Genomic DNA, 20,443 nt, shown 5'->3' with positions numbered 1-20,443 from the left:
CCTACAGCAGTTGTGTGCTTACAGGACCTGTGATGAGTCCCTTGTGTGGGAGGAGTCCAGGTCACATGACCAGGGGGTGATCATTGTGTGCAGGACTCTGCTTTGCTGCTTTTGATCCCTTTTGTATGAAGAATGTATGTAGCAGAGGTGTGTGTGTGTGTGTGTGTGTGTGTGTGTGTGTGTGTGTGTGTGTGTGTGTGTGTGTGTGTGTGTGTGTGTGTGTGTGACGTGCATGTAGCAGAGCTGTGTGGGGCCACCAGAAACTCTGGTACTGTATAATTACTAGTCAATAATTAAATGTGATGGGAGAACTACAATTTGCAATAACCCATTTGAATCTACAACCTGTATATTTTAAAGGGCTTGTCCAACTTAAATTTTTCTTGTAAAATCATGTTCCCCTTGCTAAAAAACAATAAACCAGGTAATACTCATCTCTCCCATTTTCCTGCATGTTCCCCTCTGCAGATCCAGGTCTCCTATCTGATTCATTGCAAACAATACACAGTTTTCACGCTGGCTATTTCGCAGCCAAAAAACATGTGGATTAAAAATAGCCGCGATTTTAAGTCCGGAGCTTTAGCTGCGTTTTCTCATCTACTCACATGGGCGGCAGCGGCATATTAGTGAAAATATACGCTGCAGTGCGGAAATTCCTCAGTCGGCAGAATCACTTCTAATGTCTAACTAGAGGCAGCTGTAATCTTTTTCCGGCCTTGGATGCTGCTAAACTCACTCCCCTTTTTTTTTTCAGCTCCCGTAGGAGTCTATGGGAGCTTCCAGCTTATCTCGACAAAAAGGCAAAACCTATCTTTTCTGGCAGAGTATAAAATTGGTCGCTGTTTTTGTTCACCGATGGACTATTCCAATTGGAAACTAATGCTTTAGATGGTCGTGATTTTTCTTTTTTTTTATCGCGGCTAAGTCCCAATGCACACGGGCATATTTGCACTGCGGGATCCGGAGCTCCGGATCCCACAGTAAATACAGCCCAAAGGACATGCATTGAAAAATGCATTTCCATGCCCACCAGTGGAGATCAACTGCAGTATTCGGCTCGTGGGGTGGAAATCGCAGCATGTCCTATATTCTAGTGTGAGCCTCACACAGATCCACGTCATTGCCAGACCGACGGCTCTGTACTGCACAAGTGCGATTGTGCGCTAGCCTGCACATCCACAGAGCAGAGAGAAGACGCCGGACAGGTAAGCGGGGGGTCACTGCACTGGGAGGATATCATACTTGGAATCGGACCTGGCCATCTGCATTTGGCCTAAATTGGCTGCTTAAAATCTTCAGTGAATAAGCCCTAAGACTGCGGTTTAATTTCTGATTACATTTAATAGAAAACTACAATTCCTCAGCCCAGATGTTGTCGTGTTAAGGTAGAATTTACTATAAGACAAAAAAGTGAAATACTTAGTTACTAAAATAGTAAGTTCCAATTTTCCAAAACTAAAACTGAACAGTTTTCTTCTTTCTGCAAAAAAAAAAATTCAATAAAAACTAACAAAAAATAACAGTTCCTACTCTTCTAGTACTGGTGCGCATTTATTATGTGTTCTGGAGAAAATAATGTCTTATCAGAATGCAAAAAATAACCCCCGTTCTCAATTTATGCACATTCTGCCTTTTTTTCTATCTGCTTTTAAAGAAAATAATAAATATTTGCCCCCAACTACTTTACCACCGCATACAGATGCCAGGTAAGGGAGACAGGCTTAAAGCTCTAATGGGATGGCTGCAACGATTATGGCTATTGCGCTTTCACACATTTGTTCAGCGGATGGAGGCGGAGTGCTACAGAGATATCTTCCAGTTGCCACCCTTCATTTACTGGCAGTATATACTGAGCGAGAAGTCACTTATTAGTCGTTCCATTTCAGTGAAATGTCACTTCTCCCTCAGTACTCAGTCGGATACCGTGTTTAGACTGTCCAACGGTTGCTCTTAATAGCTGGTCTGATCAATTATTTGGGCATCGGCCCGTGTAAAAGTACCAGTTTCATTTTCTGGGCAGACAAGATGGACCGCACCATCTTTAGACTAACTGATCACCTAAAGTACATTGCTAGTGTTAGGGCTAGCAATGTTTTGTTTCTGCTCTGTGATTGACTAGCGCTGCTCATGTGATGAACACTAGCCAGTCACAGAGCAACGCATAGCGTAGTTAGAAAATGGGCATGCGGCCATCTTGGCTGCGCATAAACAGAAGCCAGAGCTGGCATAGGGATGGCCAAGAAGATCAAGTATAAGTAATATACCTCCTCCTTCCCCCAGTCCCGGGACAAAATTTTGTCCAGAAAGTGAAGAGTTACTTGAATATCCCGCAAAGAAAATGTTGGTAGACTATGAAGTTAAGAAAAATATTGAACTTTACAATGTATTAGTCCAGAATGATTTCAGTGTAAATCCCCATCCCCAAGCAGTAACATAACAAATAGGCTTATAGTCCCTACTCCCAGCTACTGCCACTCCGGGCATCCCCTCTGTCATCACTTTTACAGGTTGCCCCAGCCTGTTTATGGGACGTCACCGGCGCTGCAGCCAAAAGTAGAGCCCAGTGATTGAACGCTGAGCTCTGTTATTGGCTGCAACGCCTGTGATGTCCCGTAAACCAGCCAGGACTGCTGGCTGTAAACAAACAGAGTGGAGGACCGAGCAGTGGTGTGGGACACGGGGAACGGGTAGAGATGAGTATAAGCATATTTGTTATGTTGTTGCTTGGGGATGGGATTTTTACATAGAACGTGGAACTCGGATAACCCCTTTAAGTTTTACTTTGCCATGGATGTTTATATAATCTTTTACGTACAGAGTTGTAAAATTCTCCCTTTAAATCAACGCTTCCAGGTCTCTATTGTCTTACAGATTCCTGAAAGCTCCTTTAGTAACCCACTTAAAAATCTCCAGTCCTATTGCAAAACTAAGATGTTTATGACCCTCTTGAAATGTCTGTGTTTAAGGCTGAAACAGAACTACAGAGAGCTACAATGGATGCGGCCAGAATAAGTCGGCAGCTGGAGGAAACAATTGACAATTTTGAAAAACAGAAGATTAAAGATATAAAAGTAAGTCAGATGTTTCAGCTGCATTGTATAGCCTTGTATTTAAAGGGCCACGTCGGTGATTTCCCCCCCCCCCCCCCCCCCCAACCATTTATTATGTAACTAGACCCCAGTATATCTGTCCCTACTAATACCTTGGTTAGTTACTTCTTTCTGTTTGGAAATTCCTGGACTCCTTCTCATTAGGTCGGTCATGTAATCTCATTGTAACCAGCTGGGAATTACTTGGCTTTCTGCTTTCCCAAGAAGTCACTTTTTAGTCAATGTAATTCCTGTGTGATAATGTTACATGGACTGTACCACACAGGCTCTTTTTATGGGGGCAGAAACTCCTATCACGGTTACTGTTTATCATTGGAGGCACCTGTGACAGTCATAATGAAGGAGATAACCATGCCTCCTCCCTGGCTGTATACTTATGCGCTTTAGGTGACTACAGAGGTTAAAGTAGTAGTGCGGGATAAAATATTTTTTACAAACAGGTTCCCCATGGCAAAACCTAAGGGGAGTGTTCCCCATCAGTGACTCATGCTTGAGAAAGGCCGATATAACGGCCGAAACGCGTCGCAATAAAAAGGAATTATTATATATACCTTCTGAATTCTGCCTGCTACCTTGGATTCAGGGGTGCTTAACCACTAGCACCCCTGCGAAGTAAGTAACATCCACATCATATACACCTCGTTTGCACTACCTTGCATCATCTGCCATTTTCCAAAGCACCGGAGCGCTGGTTAATTTTCTGTTTTTCACATTGATCCATCAGTGACTCTGGATCTCCTCGCTGACATCATGATTGCAGGCTGCAGTCTGTAAACGGGCTGCTGCAGCCAATGACAGAGCCCAACAATGTCATTGGCTGCAGCAGCAGGTTTACGGCACATCATAGGCTGACTGCAGCCAGTAAACTAAGCAGCACAGTGGAGAACTGGAGCTGCTGGCGGGGCTACTGAGTGGTGTCCACAAGCAGAGATGACTCTGACTGGTCATGATGCTGTGCTGATGCATCATGGGATTGCTAGCAGAGCACAAAGGAAGAGAAAGCATGGAGAAAGATGGTGACTGATAAGTATCAGATAGGAGGTAGCACTTCTGGGAAATGATTGCAAAATACATAGGAGACATCCAGAATGTGACAGACAATTGAGTGAGGGGGCAGCAATGGAAAAGTGTGTATTTGATTTAGGGGCCCTTTAAAGCATTGATGTCATGAGAGTTGAGCAAGTTAATGGCAAGAGATCCTACTGTAGAACTCACAGAACCAGAACTCATTGGAAATGTATTTTTCCAGTTCATTAACTCCAGCCACCGTGCATGAACAGCGCTGTGATGACAGTCACTGAGCCCTTGGCAGTGGGTGTATGATGTATATCATAGCTAATACTGCAGCAAAAAGTCTGATTCCATCTGTTTAACACCTTTGATATCCAACCGTGGCACCTAAGTGGTTAGACAGGGAGTGGGCTCCCTCAATCATCCCAATGCACATCCCCATAACACAACTGCAGTGTGCCAGTGGGTTGTGTAATAGGTATTTGTGCCGGACAGAATAGTGAATATAACTGCATTATTCTCTCTGACATGGATACCAGAAATGGTGCTCTTACTGGTCTCCACTTGATTAATGACAGCCTGTGGCTCTGGTTCCATCTGAATCCTGTTTTCAATGTAACCTGCAGATATGGTCTGAAATCTGGTCTCTGTGGAAGTCTGTTATGAATGAGAACCTGTATGTGTAGTATTTCTACTACCAAATGAATCCAGTGAATGTAAAGAACACCTCCACATAGCCCCCCTATAGCTGTACTATAAATTGTAAGCCCAGTTATAAAGTACATGTTCTAGGACTACCCCTCTCCCATCCCATACCACGTTAACCATGATTTTTACCCCCTTTTTTCTCTGTTTAGAAGATTTTTAGTGACTTTGTAACAATTGAGATGGTGTTCCACGGGAAGGCCCTAGAGGTATTAACATCTGCCTTTCAGCATATTGAGGACATTGATGAAGAGGAAGATCTGGAGGTAAGGAGCCGGGGTCAGGCGTGCCACATAGTGTTGGTTTTCTTAAAGGGGTTTTGTCATTAGAAAATAAAAATTCTAGACTTGCCTATTCCTCCCCTGGCAGTCTTTTTTTTACCGCATCTTCTCTTAAGAGATCTTCTTCTGGCTCCTCCAGTCCCCAGGTCACCTCACCTCCAGAGGGCCACATCCTCTTTTTCCTGTTATGTAGTGTCCATTCGCTACAGTTCACTTCCTGCAGGGAATGCCGGAATATCGGCAGCCTACTTTAGTGCGCAGATGCCGGCTATTGCCGTGACTGCACGTGTGTGGTGTCTCGCGGTTAGTGTTTATATAGTATATGAATACTCTCGGTGAGACACTGTGCATGCATTAAAGCAGGCTGCTGAGGATTCGGCATTTCCTGCTAGGTAGTGAACACTACATCATAGTGTCCCAGTACACTGCCCTGCAGGAAGGAGAATGCCGGCAATATACGCTACATCACAGGAAATAGAAGAATCGGACGGCTGGAGGTGAGGTGACCCTGGGGACTGGAGGAGAGAGGAGAAGATTGGTGAGGTGAAGATTTGGCAAGAAGACTGACAGGGGAGGAATAGGTTAATATTGAATTTTTTTTTTTTTTCTAATGACAAAACCTCTTTAAATCCCAGTAAGGAGGAGGAGTGCCTTTGTTGATAACGCAGCTTCCTATTAAATATTAAGAGATTCCGGTAAAGCAAAGTTGTTGTCAAATGAATGCTAATGGAAAGTTATAAAAGTTTGTAACGTGGTTCGGCTTTGGATTTTGTGCCATCCTGCCACTTCAGAAGTGTTTACCCACTGGTTGCCCTGGATACGCCCTGCAGGCATTTCAGCACTACATGTTGGGCTTGCGCAGTAGGAACGACCACGGACAGCTTTTTTGCTATTCAGCTCTCAGGACTGGATTGCTGACCAATATTAGGCCAGTGCTTGGTGGAGACATGCACAGGAAGGAAGCACAGAGCAGGGAATTGTGGTAAATGTAGTTTTCAAGCTGCATGTCGGCAGGGATGTGATGGTCATCTTGGAAAATAGCGATGTGGGGAAATATCAGAAACTGAGGACAGATTAAGAGCGCGATGACTGTGTGATTTATAACCATAAACAGCTGTACGTAAACATGACGCAAACGCCTTTCATATTTGGAATTTTTGAAAGTTCGCTTTACAGCCAGAATACTTTAATAATTTGACGATCCAAATATGTTATTGCTAAATAAACCTATGTGTAGCCGCTTTCTTTGAAGGGGGTTGAATTTTACCTTATTTTATGCTTTTATCCATTTCTGAGTGAACAACCTCCTTTTTGAAATGGAAGCATTCAACCACATTTGGGCTGATGTTTCCCGTAATACATGGACAAGGCCGGGTCTGCCAGAGCTGGAGCTGCTCTTCATTGGCACATAGATTGGGGTTCCCGAGTTCGTATCCATAGTTAGTCTTTCACGATAACTCTGCTAGCCATGTCATATAGAAAAATGTACACTGCTTTGGCTTTCATGTAGCACAGGCAGGTTTTACACTGCGTTTAGTATCTACTCATGACTGTATTTATCTTTCATTTGTAGGTCTTCAGAAGTTCCCTTCATCCGCCGGATTTCCAATCTCGTTTAGATATAGTGCGTGCCAATTCAAGGACTGGAACATCAAAGAGGATGTCTGCTTCTTTATCAGTAAGATTTACGGTTTGTCAATTATAGTCATTGTTGTCCATTTCTATTGTGTTTTTCAACTACTGCAGTTAGGGGCAACTTATAAAAGTATTAAGCAGATTACACTTAAAGGGGTTGTCCCGTGATAGCAAGTGGTGTTAAGCACTTCTGTATGGCCATATTAATGCACTTTGTAATCTACATCGTGCATTAAATATTGGCCATACAGAAGTTATACACTTACCCCTCCGGTGCTGGCGTCCCCGTCTCCATGGCGCCAAGTAAAGCTGCCTTCTGCCGGGATTAGACGCGCTTGCGCTGTCTGCCCTCTTCTGTCTGGCTCTGGCGTGCTCGCGCTGCAGAGGAGCTGGACAGAAGAGAGCAGACAGCGCAAGCGCGTCTAATCCCGGCAGAAGGCAGCTTTAGTCGGCGCCATGGAGACGGGGACGCCAGCATCGGAGGGGTAAGTGTATAACTTCTGTATGGCCAATATTTAATGCACGATGTATATTACAAAGTGCATTAATATGGCCATACAGAAGTGCTTAATACCACTTACTATCACGGGGCAACCCCTTTAAGGCCCATTTACATGCAACTATTATCGCTCAAAATTCGTTCAAACGATGGCATATGAGCGATAATCGTTGCATGTAAACACTGCCATCGTTCACTCTTCGGCTGAATGATGATTTTAAGGTAAACTTAAAATCCATTGTCTAGCCAGAGAGACGATAACAGAGACCGCATGCTGTGTTCTGCATGGGAGTCAGAGATTACATTGTATTCTGCCGACAACCCGTGTAAGAACAATGGAGCTGTGTGCAGACCTCAGACCACATGCTGTGCTCTGCAAACAGCTCCTGGAGGCCCTTTTACACGCAAATGAAGCTGATAAAGTGTTAATCCACTCAGGTATTTTTTTTTTTCCATTCACTATGTAGCTAGCCCCCACAGCGCATACATAAATGAACCAGTGTTACATTGGTTAGTTATTCCTTTCTATCCAAAACCCCTTGCCTCTTTCTTCTTAGATGGTCATGTGATCTCAATTTTGACCAGCTCAGATTTGCTTGGGGTTAAATAATCAGTTTCTAATCAATTTCTCAGTCTGTGTGCTGCTATTTCATGGGCCCTACCACAGAAACTACCTAGCGGGGATACAGACACACCTATCACAGTTACTGATTGTGATTGCACATCTCCTGTCACACAGTTATGGAGGACATCACAGCTCATATTCCTGCCTGTATACTAATCGTTTGTAGCTTATTTGGAAGAATGTAGAAGGTAATGATAATTAAACTGTCGCCCCAGCAGACAGAAACAGCATAACCTCTAATGTTGTGATGATGCGTTATGGGATTGATTTAAAAATGAATGTAAAAAAAATCTCCCCATCAAGATGGTGCCTGATAAGCATCCGACAGGGGTTGCACTACATGGAAGGGGCTGTAATACACAGAGGAGACTTCCAGAGTGAAGAGGGCAGGGATGGAAAAAAGTGCTTTCACCAGAGTGGTCCCTTAAGATTATGTAGAAATTAAATCATTGAACTCCGTGCTACAGCAGACAAAAACCGCTGAAGAGCTTGAAGAATGCATGAGGCACAAGGAGTTCGGGCACCAGGCTGGTCCTTGGGAGTCAGGTATTGAAACAATTTATAGAACAAAGGTGATCCAGCATCCAAAAGTACTTTTAAATACAAAATTTGAGACTTTGTGTTGAAACCATCTGGGTGCGCAACTAGAGAAATAGCGAAATAAAAGACTGCGCAGATGTTTTTCTATTTCAATGACTTGATTGATTTTTCCAGTAACTATTACAGATCCAGTACCGTGTTTCACTGTCCTGAACATAACGTATTTAGGCCGATGTAGAAACAATACATACAGTCAAATAAACAAAATCAATAAATTCAAGAGCAGATCTCCTGTAAAACAGAAGGGGGAAGAGTAAGGCCTAATGCCAACGGCCGTGACGGGCTCCGCAAGCGAAATACCCAAGCGGAGCCCGTCACGACGCCCCCCCACAGACCCCATATTTGCCACCGGATGCGCCAGCCGACGTCCCGCATGACGCTCTGGCGCGCATGCGCAGTAGAGCGCATGATGCGCTGGCAGTGTTATGTGATGCGCCGACCCGCGTCACATGACACGCCCACAGCGTCATATGACACGGCTGGCGGTAGGCGGGATAGCGTGACGGATGGCTTCCATTGAGTGCAATGGAAGCCGTCCACCCATACGCCCGCGGCAAATAGAACATGCAGCGGGAGAGTACGGGAGAATTCACGGGGCGGAATTCCACACCGTGAGCATTGCGCTATTAGGTTCAATAGAACCTAATAGCTGCGGGGCAACTCCGCAGATTTCTGCCCGTGGGAATTAGCCCTAAAAAGTGTGAACCTGTAAGGATCAATTTCTGAAAGTGGTGATTTCAGCTCAAACAAAAATATTGGGGAATCACTCCAAGGACAGCAACACAATGAATAAACATCAAACCATGAAAAGCAAATGGCAAGAAAGAAGAAATGAAAATAGAAAGAAGAAATGAAAATAGAGTAATAGGTACAAGAAAAAAAACAAAGAGAAGAAAGGGGAGGAGGAAAAGGGGAAGGTAGGGGGAAAGGAGGGTATAAGTAGCGATAAGGATAAGAGCCCTAGGTGACCTACCATGCTTAAAGCATCATAACTATGAAGGATGCCTTATGATAGGGCAGGGCAAGCGGGAAGAGGGGGATGGGTATAGTCGATCCAGGGTTGCCAAATTTTTTTTGAACTGTTCATATTTAGTAAAGAGTTCACAGAGTTCACAATCTCTGAAAAAATTCTCAACTTTTTTCGGCTAAACTAGCAATACATGGATACTAGGTTAGCCTGCAGGTGTGTGTGCAGTGTGCATGGCCATAAACATCAGGATTAAGAAATGTTTTTTAAGTATCAGCCTTTGCTAGGTGTAAGATGGAGGATTTCCAAGCTGTGAGTATATGTTGAATGCCTCTTAATATTTGTTCATGGATTAAAGGTATAGAGTCAAAAATACTCCTTCACCCACAAGTAGTGCTAAATCAAAAGACAGCATTTTTTGTAAAAGGAATATTTATTGGGCATATCATACAGCACAAAACAAAAAGGTAAAAGGACAGCAATTTACATGTCACTGTTGACCAATCTGAAACCTTGCTGAGAACACTCCCAAGCATTAGCCCTTTCCAATCCACTGTCTGACCTCTGAAGACATTATGATTTGAGGCTGTACAGCTCCGATGTTGAAAGACGTCCGTCAGGGTTCTCTTACTGTATATTGCCAGCCTCTCTGCTGTCGGAGCCTATCCAACGTGTCACCTCATGCAGTACTGGCTTTAGCCAGCAGATAGCGCCATTGTATAATGGCAGAAAAAGAGTAAGCCCCCTAGGAAAACCAGGATACAAATTGTATTGGAAAGGGTTAATGATTGGCTGATAGACAGGGCTGTCCTTATAATGCTTTCCCCACAAGTCCTTTTCAGATGATGCCAAGCAGTGTTTATCATTCCAAACTCTGGCTCCGGATGTTGTATAGTAGGAGCTCTTAGAGCTCACTAGTTGAATGAGTTATGGCCATCTTATATCTATATATCATATACAGCATATGTCATATATGGCCAACTTGTTAAAAGTGCTTCTATGTAATAAGGGTGTCCGTATATATTTGCTGTAGATCAGCTGAACTCGCCGATTATGGCAGGACCATCCGATCATCTCTAATGTGTAGGGTGGGCTCACCATTCTCCTTCCATATCCTATTTCGAGAGGGAGAGAATAATTTGGGCTGTTGGATGTCAACTGCCTGATCCTTTTATTCTCAGGAGATAAACCTCCTACCAGAAGAGCCTAGCAGCAGCTTTCTCGCCTCACTACATGTGTATGGTGGTGTGGGCTATGGCTACTTTATCTAATAGTGATGCCTTATTGTTGACTGGTGGGGACAATCCCATTGAAGTAGTCTTTTGGCTACTCGCTTTGTTTTCAATTGATACAGTATCTTTGTATGTGCCCATTGTTTTTGGTGTACTAAGCCTGATTATTCCTATATTCTTAGCAAACTTCAGGGAGCCGGCACAAAAAAAAGCCCGAGGAGGACGAAGAAGAAAATGACCTTGAGGATGAGGATGATGAATCAACAGATGGCTACAACTAACTGCTTTGAGCAGCGCTTTCTTGGCCCATACAAGCCTTTCCATAGTATGGAATCCTCTATAGATATAAGTACAACACATCAAGCTGTACAGTCCTGTCTTGGATATAATCAGCCAGCAAGCACTGATATTTTCTGGATGTTTTACATATGGAATCTAGATTGGATTCTCTGCGGTTTCCTTAAATACTGCCTTAAGGTTAAATGTGTGGTTCTAGATTTAAGTACTGTAATGCTGTGCACGGTTCGGGCAGAGTAGGGGTATATAGATATGCCGGTAATTGATCTGGAATTTTCAGTGTTGTGCTGTGATGTCAAGTATTAATTTTATAAAATTAAAACTGTGTAGTGAAACTGTAACTTTCTAATATACTTTGTGTTCCAAACCCTGACAATTTTCAGGATCTCTACTTGCAGTCAATGTATGGAAACATTTAGGGGCAGATTTACTATTCAAAATACGACCATTTTATTGTGCAAACTGCTTTGCCCCACATGTGTTTTTTAGACCATTTCAGCCACTTTTTCTGTCATGTCCAAAAAGAGGCATGGATTTGTGAAAAGAGGCGTGGTCTAGATGGCTCTAAGAAATTGTAGCTAAAAATTGCACCAAAATTTTGGTGCCAACTATAGATGAGCGAGTATACTCGCTAAAGGCAATTGCTCGAGCGAGCATTGCCTTTAGCGAGTATCTCCCCCGCTCGAGACTGCAGGTTCGGGTGCCGGCAGTGGGCACGGAGCTGCGGGGGAGAGCGGAGTGGAACGGAGGGGAGATCTCTCGCTCCCTCCTGCTGACAGCCGCTACTCACCGCTCCCCCGTGCGGGCACCCAAACCTGCAGTCTCGAGCGGGGAGATGCTCGCTAAAGGCAATGCTCGCTCGAGCAATTGCCTTTAGCGAGTATACTCGCTCATCTCTAGTGCCAACTAACAGGTGGAATAAACAATCTAGACCGCTTTAAAATTCGACAGATTTATCATCCAGCATGGGTTGCTGTGATAAATATGGTGCATTTTAAGACTGTCTTATATTGCACTAACGTTTAGTTAGTATTCGTAAATGTGCCCCTTATTGTTCTCATCTGGAGACTGAAAACGCTCCTAACTCAGTCCTGCTTACATTGCTGGAGTTGTTACACTGTACTAGCCTGGAACCCAGGATCACCGCTCCTGATACCTTGTTACAAATCCCCCTCTGTAAGCAGCACTAGCTCAGGATAGGTTTTTCAGCCTATAACTATAAATAAGAATGTTTCCATTCACTTAGTGGCCTTTTACACAGGCTGAGAATCAATCAGGTCGATCAGCACTCCTTACTGCCGGCAGAGGATCACGGGCACGGGGAGGAACGATCATTGTCCCCATGCTCAGCAGTGCATCTCGCTCTTTGCACAGGAAGGGCAGCATGCAAGATCCAGTCAGCCGAGGAACAAGCGTTTTCTCGTTCATTGGCTGACTGCTGGCATATTCAGACTGCCCGGTGATCGAGCAAATGCACTTTCTTCCTGATTATTTGACTGTGTAAAAAGGGCCTTTAGAAACACACAAGATCTTGAAAATGGAGGCCAACTGAAGCAAAAGAAAGTTGCTAAACTTTTCATTATACAGTCAAGGCTTTTGCTGACTTATGGATATAAAGTTTAATTGATATATAAAGTGAGAGGTTAAACACATTTTTACATATTCTTTGTATGGATGCTGAAAATGTATCAGCTATTGATTTGCATAATCTACTACTTGGTGCGGCAGCAGCTTCCACTACAGAAGAGGTTGTCAACTAGAATACTTTTTGATGGAAAACCCCTTTTATTTACATAAGACAGTGAACTTTAATTCAGCAAGAGAGCTACTAGCCACAGTGTTAATTCTTCACTCACTCCTTACATATCAAACCTTTGTATGATTTCTCTGCTTAGTTAGATGTTACCCTGTGCCTTAAATATAATACCTCAAAAGTTCCGTAAACTTTGTAGCTGTGTATGCTGGAAGGGATTATGCTGTTGAGTATCTTCACTATGAACTTCTAATAACTTGTTGCCAAAATGATCCATTTACAAGATGAGATTCACACACAATAGTTAGGATGGGGGGCTTTACTGTATTTTAAAGGTCGTCTTATGTAAATGTATGTTCCAAAGTGACTTTTTTTTTATAAACACTATTTTAATGTTTTGCTGTTGAGAGTGGCTACAAAATGAAGATGTGATCAGGGAGGTGTCACCATGACGCAAGGACTACCTGTTCTGTTGAAGTTGGCTGTCCATGTAGCCTGTTATCCTATAAGTTTTACCTGAACCAACGACACTTCCGGTCACGCAGCCGTCCCCATTCACTTGCAGTAAATGTGCATGGCAGGTGGTCCAATGGCCACTGTGCAGAGGAAAAGCTGTGCAAGGGATGCAGTGTTACACCACTACTGTGTCCCCCTCATCCCCAGGGGTCGGGCCACAACGATCATAAAGTGATGGCATACCCTTTAGAAGATGGAAAATGCTTTAAAGGGGTTGTCCATAATCAAGAAGGAAATGTTATAAAATGGTAAAAGAAGCATTGCTTACCTATTAATCACTGATGTTCCCCACTGGTCTTATTTTAGTGTGCTGCAACAATGATGTAATGTTGACTTGTGTGACAGCTGCAGCCAATCACTGGCCTCAGCAGACTCTTGTGATCACGTTTGTCAACATGATGTCATTGCTTCAGTAAACAAAGACTGGCAGGGAGTATCCAAGCTTCAGGGGTTTTAATAGGTATTCTTTTATTATTTTATGTCATTACCGCTCTTTAAGATTCTTTCATTTATCAGGATCCCACACAGCCTCCTTAAAGGGGTTGTCTAGCCACTATATCGTTTTAAAGCATGCAAAGCATTTTTAAAAAACATTTAACGGTAATACCTTGCTGCTCTTGATCTTCCCAGGGTCTCCACTGGTTTCAGTATTTCCTTTGTCCTTGTTGACACAGATATGTGACTGCTGCAGGTAATCGCTGACCACCGCAGTGAACTGCTACAGCAACTGATTGGCTGCAGTAGTCACATGTCCGTGTCAACCAGAAGTAGTATAGCGCATACTTTGACTCTCTTAAGTTGCTTTTTAAGATTTTCAGTTTTCAGATATACTTGGATACAAGAGATGCGACGTTTCGGACTATGCCCTTCATCAAGAAGTCATAAATACATTCGTAGACTTGACTACGGAAGATGCACATATGGGTGTCAAGTAGGAGTGTGTCCCATTGTGCAGGGAGAACCAGAGACCTAAAGTCGCCTATTTGTGTCAACAAGCACCACGGTGGCCTGTGATTGACTGCAGCAGTCAATCTCGTTGTTAATGGAGGCCAGGAAGTACTAAAAACCAGTGAGGGACCCCCGAAAGCCTAGAAACTAGAACAGTGGAAGATCAGTAAGGTGATTATTACAGCTTTTTATTATTTTAAAATCTTTTGAGCATTTTCTTAAGTGACAGACTACCCCTTTAAGGAAAACTGAGAACAGGTACTGAGAGGGGTGATAAAGATGTCGGTGGAAAGTGGTGAGTAAACCCAGCTAAAGGGTATTCATTGCCTGTCACTTTACATTAAGAAGTGCAATTGATCACAGAGTATTGTGGATCTTATTAGTAAAGTGCAAATTGGATAATAGTATCAAATGGGTTTCATTGACATAACCCAATACATATCTTACTTACATTACTTTTCTTGTGTGTTTCAAAATAGAAAAAAATATGCAGTCATGGCTCTTCTATATATACTTTGGGGAATATACTGTAAAGAACAGCTTTTTTTATATTTACTATACATATATGCTATGCTGGTTTTATATCATGAGCACCTCTATAGGACTGTAGTGTTGATTTGTATTTCTCAGTTCTACTTCTGAGTGTTTGTGGCATATCACACAGCATGGCTGCATCCCGTTAATTGTGTTCTCAGTTTATATCTATTGCATTGTTTTTGTGAATGTGTATTGTACATTGAAATTAAAATATTTGATACACCTACCTGATGTAGTCCTGCAAAGAAGTTTATGTTTCTATATTAGTTGGTTAAAAAAAGGGGGGGTGGAGGGCTTCGCCTAACCTCAAGAGCGGCTGGACGTGAGACACTGGAGCTCTGGCAGAATTCTCCGCCATCCTGCTCTTCCCAGCACAGGGATACCTTTGGAGACTTGCACTACACTCTCCCTTTGCACCTGGGATTTCAGCCAAGGGGACACTCCAGCCTCGACGCCACTGTTATAACCTGTGGCTTCTTGTGGCCTAGCTCAGCCTATACATCCTCGGCCTTGATTACTGCGGCTGCTGACAAGACCACCTGCTGGAGTGACTTTGAGGCATAATGCATAGATTATACATAGATTGCGGCACGGAAGAGGTTAATAGTGGAGGCCGCATCTCTGATGTACCCCTGCTTTTGCAGCAGGAGCCTGGCTATCAGTGACAGATGGCTCCCGCTGCCAGATAGCACGAGATCTCTTCTGATCTGGTGTTATCCCCAGCACGTAAGTTTACCCCCTGTTGCGGGAAGGGGTTAAATCTATCGGTCCTCCGAGAGACATTGTGCTTAAACTCCATTTCCACCCTATCCAGAAACAACTACTTTCAGCCACTCGATCCTATCAAAAACGTACATTCCAGGGCCATGCACATCCTTTTTGCGTTGCACCATTGTCACTGGTACTCTGTACATGTTTTGCACACAACATGTGCTGCTGAAGGCTTGTCTTGGTCCCCCAGTTTCACTGCAAAGTAAGCTCTTTTCACAAAGACCATTATAGCTTATCGCTAGTGAGGGAATATATGTTCCCCACAAATGAAACAAAAACAATCAGGATCATGGACACATTTTCTTCATGATGTAGCCATATCTATGTCTGTAATGGAAACAAAACACATATGAACCTCAGCAAAATCCAGGATATAATGTACACGAACAGGAAAAAAATAAGTCTGCTGCAAAAATAAAGTGATAATTAAGATCAGCGATATCTCATAAACTAGAGCTCATAAAAAGAATTTTCTTTTTCTGGAATTTCTGGAATTTTCCATTTCTGGAATCGGTGGCACAAAACACCCAGAATTAGGTTGAATATTCCAGGCACTAAGATAAAAATATTTTTTTATCCCCCAGTGTAATATTCGCCAAACTGCCCATCTCGTTCACATCTGTCACGCTCGGGGTATCCCTGCTATGTTACTCTCCTTAGATGCATATAAAGCTTTCCAATACTTTTAGTTGCTCAAACCTGCTCTCAGTACTTGAACATTGGAGGTTTCCAATAGAATTTTGTTACCTGGTTGCCAGTGTTATACGCTTACCCCAAGGTAGTTCTCTGCTACAAAGGGTTCTGTTTGAATAACATTCCGCTTCTCTGAGGCTCCTTATCCCTCCGCCTCCTTTTTATCTCGGCTATGGAACCCTCGGCCATCAAAATTTGTAATAATCCAGGATGAGATTGCATCGGTTTATCATAAAACCTGTATGTTTGCAGGTGATATTCTACTGTTCGTGTCCTCCCCTCATATCACTATTCTAAATTTGCTGGCAGATCTGGTCTTGCAACTACAATTGAACTTCTCCTTTCAGTGGTCATTAGGTTTATAGGACTATCTAGGCCAGTGATTGCGAACCTTTTAGAGACCGAGTGCCCAAACTGCAACCCAAAACCCACTTATTTATCACAAATAAGGGCCGCTTCAAAATAGACAGGGTGCAGATTTTGACAGCTTTTTGGATGCAAAAATGCTGCAGAATTTGCCACAGAAATTTCCGCTGAGAACATTTTGCAGCATTTCTGCCACGTGTAAACATACCCCAGCGGTAACAGTAACCCCCACACACACACACACCGGCCCTAGTGGTAACAGTGACCCTCCTCAGCGGCCCCAGCGGTAATGGTGACTTCCCACTGTGGCCCAGCGGTAATAGTGACCCCCCCCCCCTCCATCCCCCACAGTGGTCCCAGTGATAATAGTGATCCCCCTCCCCCACAGCAGCCCCAGTGGTAATGTCGTGGATGACCTTTGGGTTATAATTATTTGTGCGCACAAGAAGATATCACACTGACACAGGTTCAGCATGTGAAAACATCCTCAATTCTGCTTTATTTGTGGGCGGCGTAGGCTCTTTTAAAGAGTTTAACATATCTGCCCTTTTTGGGCAGGCCAAAGATTGCATAGATACAAAGTATTGATTGATTATTGGATAAGCGTCTTGAGATTCTTCCTTCATCCAGTCATCTGTTATTCTTAGCGTTGCCCGTCACGTGGTGTCAGTCCGGAGGGAGCAAGATAAGATGAGCGAGTTGGGTACCACGTGTGGATGGTCCGGTATGATTGGAGGTTATAACTTGAACTATTATAAGCATAAATTTCCCGTATTATTTACATAAGTTTCCCGGAAGCTGCTTATTTTGACTAGCGCATCTGCTAAGAAGCGGTAATGTTAAAAACTGCGGTTACGTGTGTCTGACTTGCTTCTCCTAAAGTTTGCTAGGAATCGGGAAGCAGAGTGTTCTTACTAAATGTCAGCTACTGCTAATGTCTGCTATAAGATTGGGAAATAGAGAGTTTCATTGTACATATGAGGAAGTGGATATATAAGATCTAAAGAGATATATTTTGATAAGCAAACACAAGATGGAAAAATACTGTTATTAGCTATACAGAAGGTAAGAAATGCATAGTATGCGTAAAACTGTCATAGGTATATAGAAGATAAAGATAGTATACGTAAAACTGTCTATTACAGGTCCACTGTCACAGAAATATAGATTTTGCGTATATCCACTACAAAACCCTCCTTGAAACTGTCTGTTGCACTAACTATCCCTACACTAATCTCTACAATAATCCTCAACCATTGACGCTCCTCGACATCCCAGATCCAGGTAGGCCCTTTGAGCAGTCCACACTTTCCGGGTCGACCACAGGGATATTCACAGCCCTTGTGACTCAACCACAGCTAGCCTGAGTCCCCCATAGTCATCTGTCTCATTCCGAGGAGGGTGATTAGGCCCTAAATCTGGAGTGTGTTGTAGACGGGGCCTAATGCTGTCATGGGGGTGTAGGATGGTTCGGTGTCATCATAGTCTTCTAGGTTCATGATGACGGAGTCTGTATTGACAGTGGATTTCTTGGCGAACATCACAGTGGAACAGGTAGTCATCAGGGTTGGAATACACTGTACACAACAACAAACAGAAATTAGGACAACTATAATTGTGACAGATATAATTAAAAACTTCTTTATCAGAGTAAACTCAAACCATGACCCAGTTAACCAATCAAACCACCCTTGATTCGTTCCTTGTTTGATACTAGTGGCTAGATCTTTTAGTTGGTTGATTTTTTTTGATGGATCGATACAGAATTATCAGTGAAGTTAAAACAACACATACCCTTGAATTCTTCGCACCCATGGTTCAAAGTCATAAGGAGATAGTCTATTGTGGCTCTGTTCTGCAGGGTTGCTCTCCGAATGTTTTGTACATCTAGGAGTAGTAGGTCCAGTGCTTGGGAAGTGGCATTTAGACCCTTTATCATGTCACATGCTAAACCATTAATCACTCTTGCGTTATACTGGGCCACTGCGGGGGTACCCACAATACTGAAAGCCAGTGTAGAGTGTTCTAAAAAACTCAGTAGAGTAGGCGGTCCTTCACAACTATTATCTAGGCTGTGAATGTCCCTCTGATACCTAAGTGTGGGTTCATGGGGGTCAGTTTTTTTGGTACATGATGATACTTATCCGGGACAAGGCACATGGTCCTCCTGAAATATTGGCGGGGATATATGTGTAGGTCAAATTACCACAGGACAACACCCATCCTACTGGCAGTTTAACATGTCTGAAATGGCTGGGGCTTCAAACTGCCTTTTCACAGGACATGGTGGTCAATACCTTTTGACATTGTTCCTCTGTACGGGAGCAGAGTATTTGGAAATCACTAGTGACCACCTGGTCCGTCTCACATTTCCCAATGCTCTGTGGATTACATGTGAAATTGTAACATACCTCAGCCCGTGACACATTTCTGACCTGGAACTCAGTCATATTGGCCCATTCAGTGTGTTCTACGACTTTGCAGTGGGAACAATATTAATATATGTTAAGGAAAGTATTTTCTTGGATAACATTATCTTCCCCTACTTCATTGTCGTCATGTACGATTGCATAAATTGATCTCAACACTTTTACTGGAGTGGGAACGCCCAGTAGACAGGTTCGTAAAATATCTTCCCCACTCCTTAGGTTAGGCATACACATGCTAGTTACATTGAGCAAATCTTTGGCTAAATACTCCCACATATTGGAATGCCCTTCCTCCGCTTCTGTTTATTTACCAAGGTGTCCCTTTCGTACCATATCATCAAAACCCCACAAAGGAGAATCATTAAGATAACTTGACCTAAGTGTATCATAATGTTTCGTCCTTCTGGGATGAGACCCTCTTGCAGTGGCTCGCGTGAATCCAGGTAGGCTTCCCCTCTAACTTCACTGAGGTGGCAGTAGTCAACAGCACCTGGAATGGACCATCAAATCTGGGCTCAAGAGGGTGCTTCCTCAGGAACTTCTTGACGTACACCCAATCTCCGGGTTGTATGGAATGGGTGCCTATGTCTTGGTCTGGGTGTGTAATGGAAGAGAACACTCGTGCATGGACTTTAGTTATTTCTTTTGCAAGAGACATGACGTACTTTGTCAGAACATCTGAATGTAACTGTAACTGTTGGGGAAAGTAGCACCCTAGTCTGGGGACGGTCCCGAAAAGAATCTCATAAGGTGACAGTTGGTGTTTTCCCTTTGGAGTGTACCTCACACTATAGAGTGCTATGGGGAGGATTTCTGGCCAGGGCATACCAGTTTCTCATGACATTTAAGTATTTTTGTTTTCAAGGTACCATTTAGTCTCTCCACTTTACCACTACTCTGGGGGTGATAGGGGGTGTGAAACAAAAGTCTGCTGCCTAACGCCTGCCATATCTCCTTGGTAACATTGGCGGTAAACGCTGGGCCTTGATCACTTTCAATGACTTCTGGTATTCTGAAACGGCAAACCAACTCGGTCATGAGCCTCTTGGCTGTAGTCTTGGCTGAGAATACATCCACTACCACTAGAGCGTACTCGAAATGTCCTGATTTTGGCATCTGGATGTGGTCAATCTGAATGCGTTGAAACGGGTACAGTGGCTTGGCCAGGTGTTTTCCAGGTGTCTCCTCCATCTTTCCTGGATTACATTGGGCACAAATAGCACAGGATTTGCAGTACTTGTCCACCAACGTTGAGATGCCAGGCGCCAGATAGTATTTCTGGATCAATGAGTTCATAAGCATTTTGGACAAATGGGTTGGGCCATGTGCCCACTGCACCACCGCTGGGTAAAAGCTTCTAGGCAAACATGGGCGGCCTGTCACCGTGAACAGTCCCTGTTCATCCTTTTTTGCTCCCTTCTTTGTCCATTCTTCTTTTTCTTCTTTGCTTGCTCTCATTTGTGCTTCT

The 20,443-nt window shown here is 43.4% G+C and overlaps 1 protein-coding gene across 1 annotated transcript in view; it reads left to right on the top strand.

Annotated features, from left to right (window-relative positions):
* Positions 1–14,942, top strand: part of CIBAR1 (CBY1 interacting BAR domain containing 1) — a 29,604-nt gene extending 14,662 nt beyond the window's left edge. Inside the window, exons 6-9 of the mRNA XM_066578417.1 lie at positions 2,967–3,071; positions 4,979–5,092; positions 6,681–6,785; positions 10,848–14,942. Coding sequence (XP_066434514.1) covers positions 2,967–3,071; positions 4,979–5,092; positions 6,681–6,785; positions 10,848–10,946 — 423 coding nt within the window. The 3' untranslated portion in view covers positions 10,947–14,942. The remainder of the gene's footprint in view (positions 1–2,966; positions 3,072–4,978; positions 5,093–6,680; positions 6,786–10,847) is intronic.
* The last annotated feature ends 5,501 nt before the right edge of the window (positions 14,943–20,443 follow it).

This window comes from Eleutherodactylus coqui, chromosome 9 (assembly GCF_035609145.1).
Source record: "Eleutherodactylus coqui strain aEleCoq1 chromosome 9, aEleCoq1.hap1, whole genome shotgun sequence".
Lineage (NCBI taxonomy): Eukaryota > Metazoa > Chordata > Amphibia > Anura > Eleutherodactylidae > Eleutherodactylus > Eleutherodactylus coqui.
Note: the sequence above shows the minus strand (reverse complement) of the source record. Positions and strands in the feature narration are given on the sequence as shown.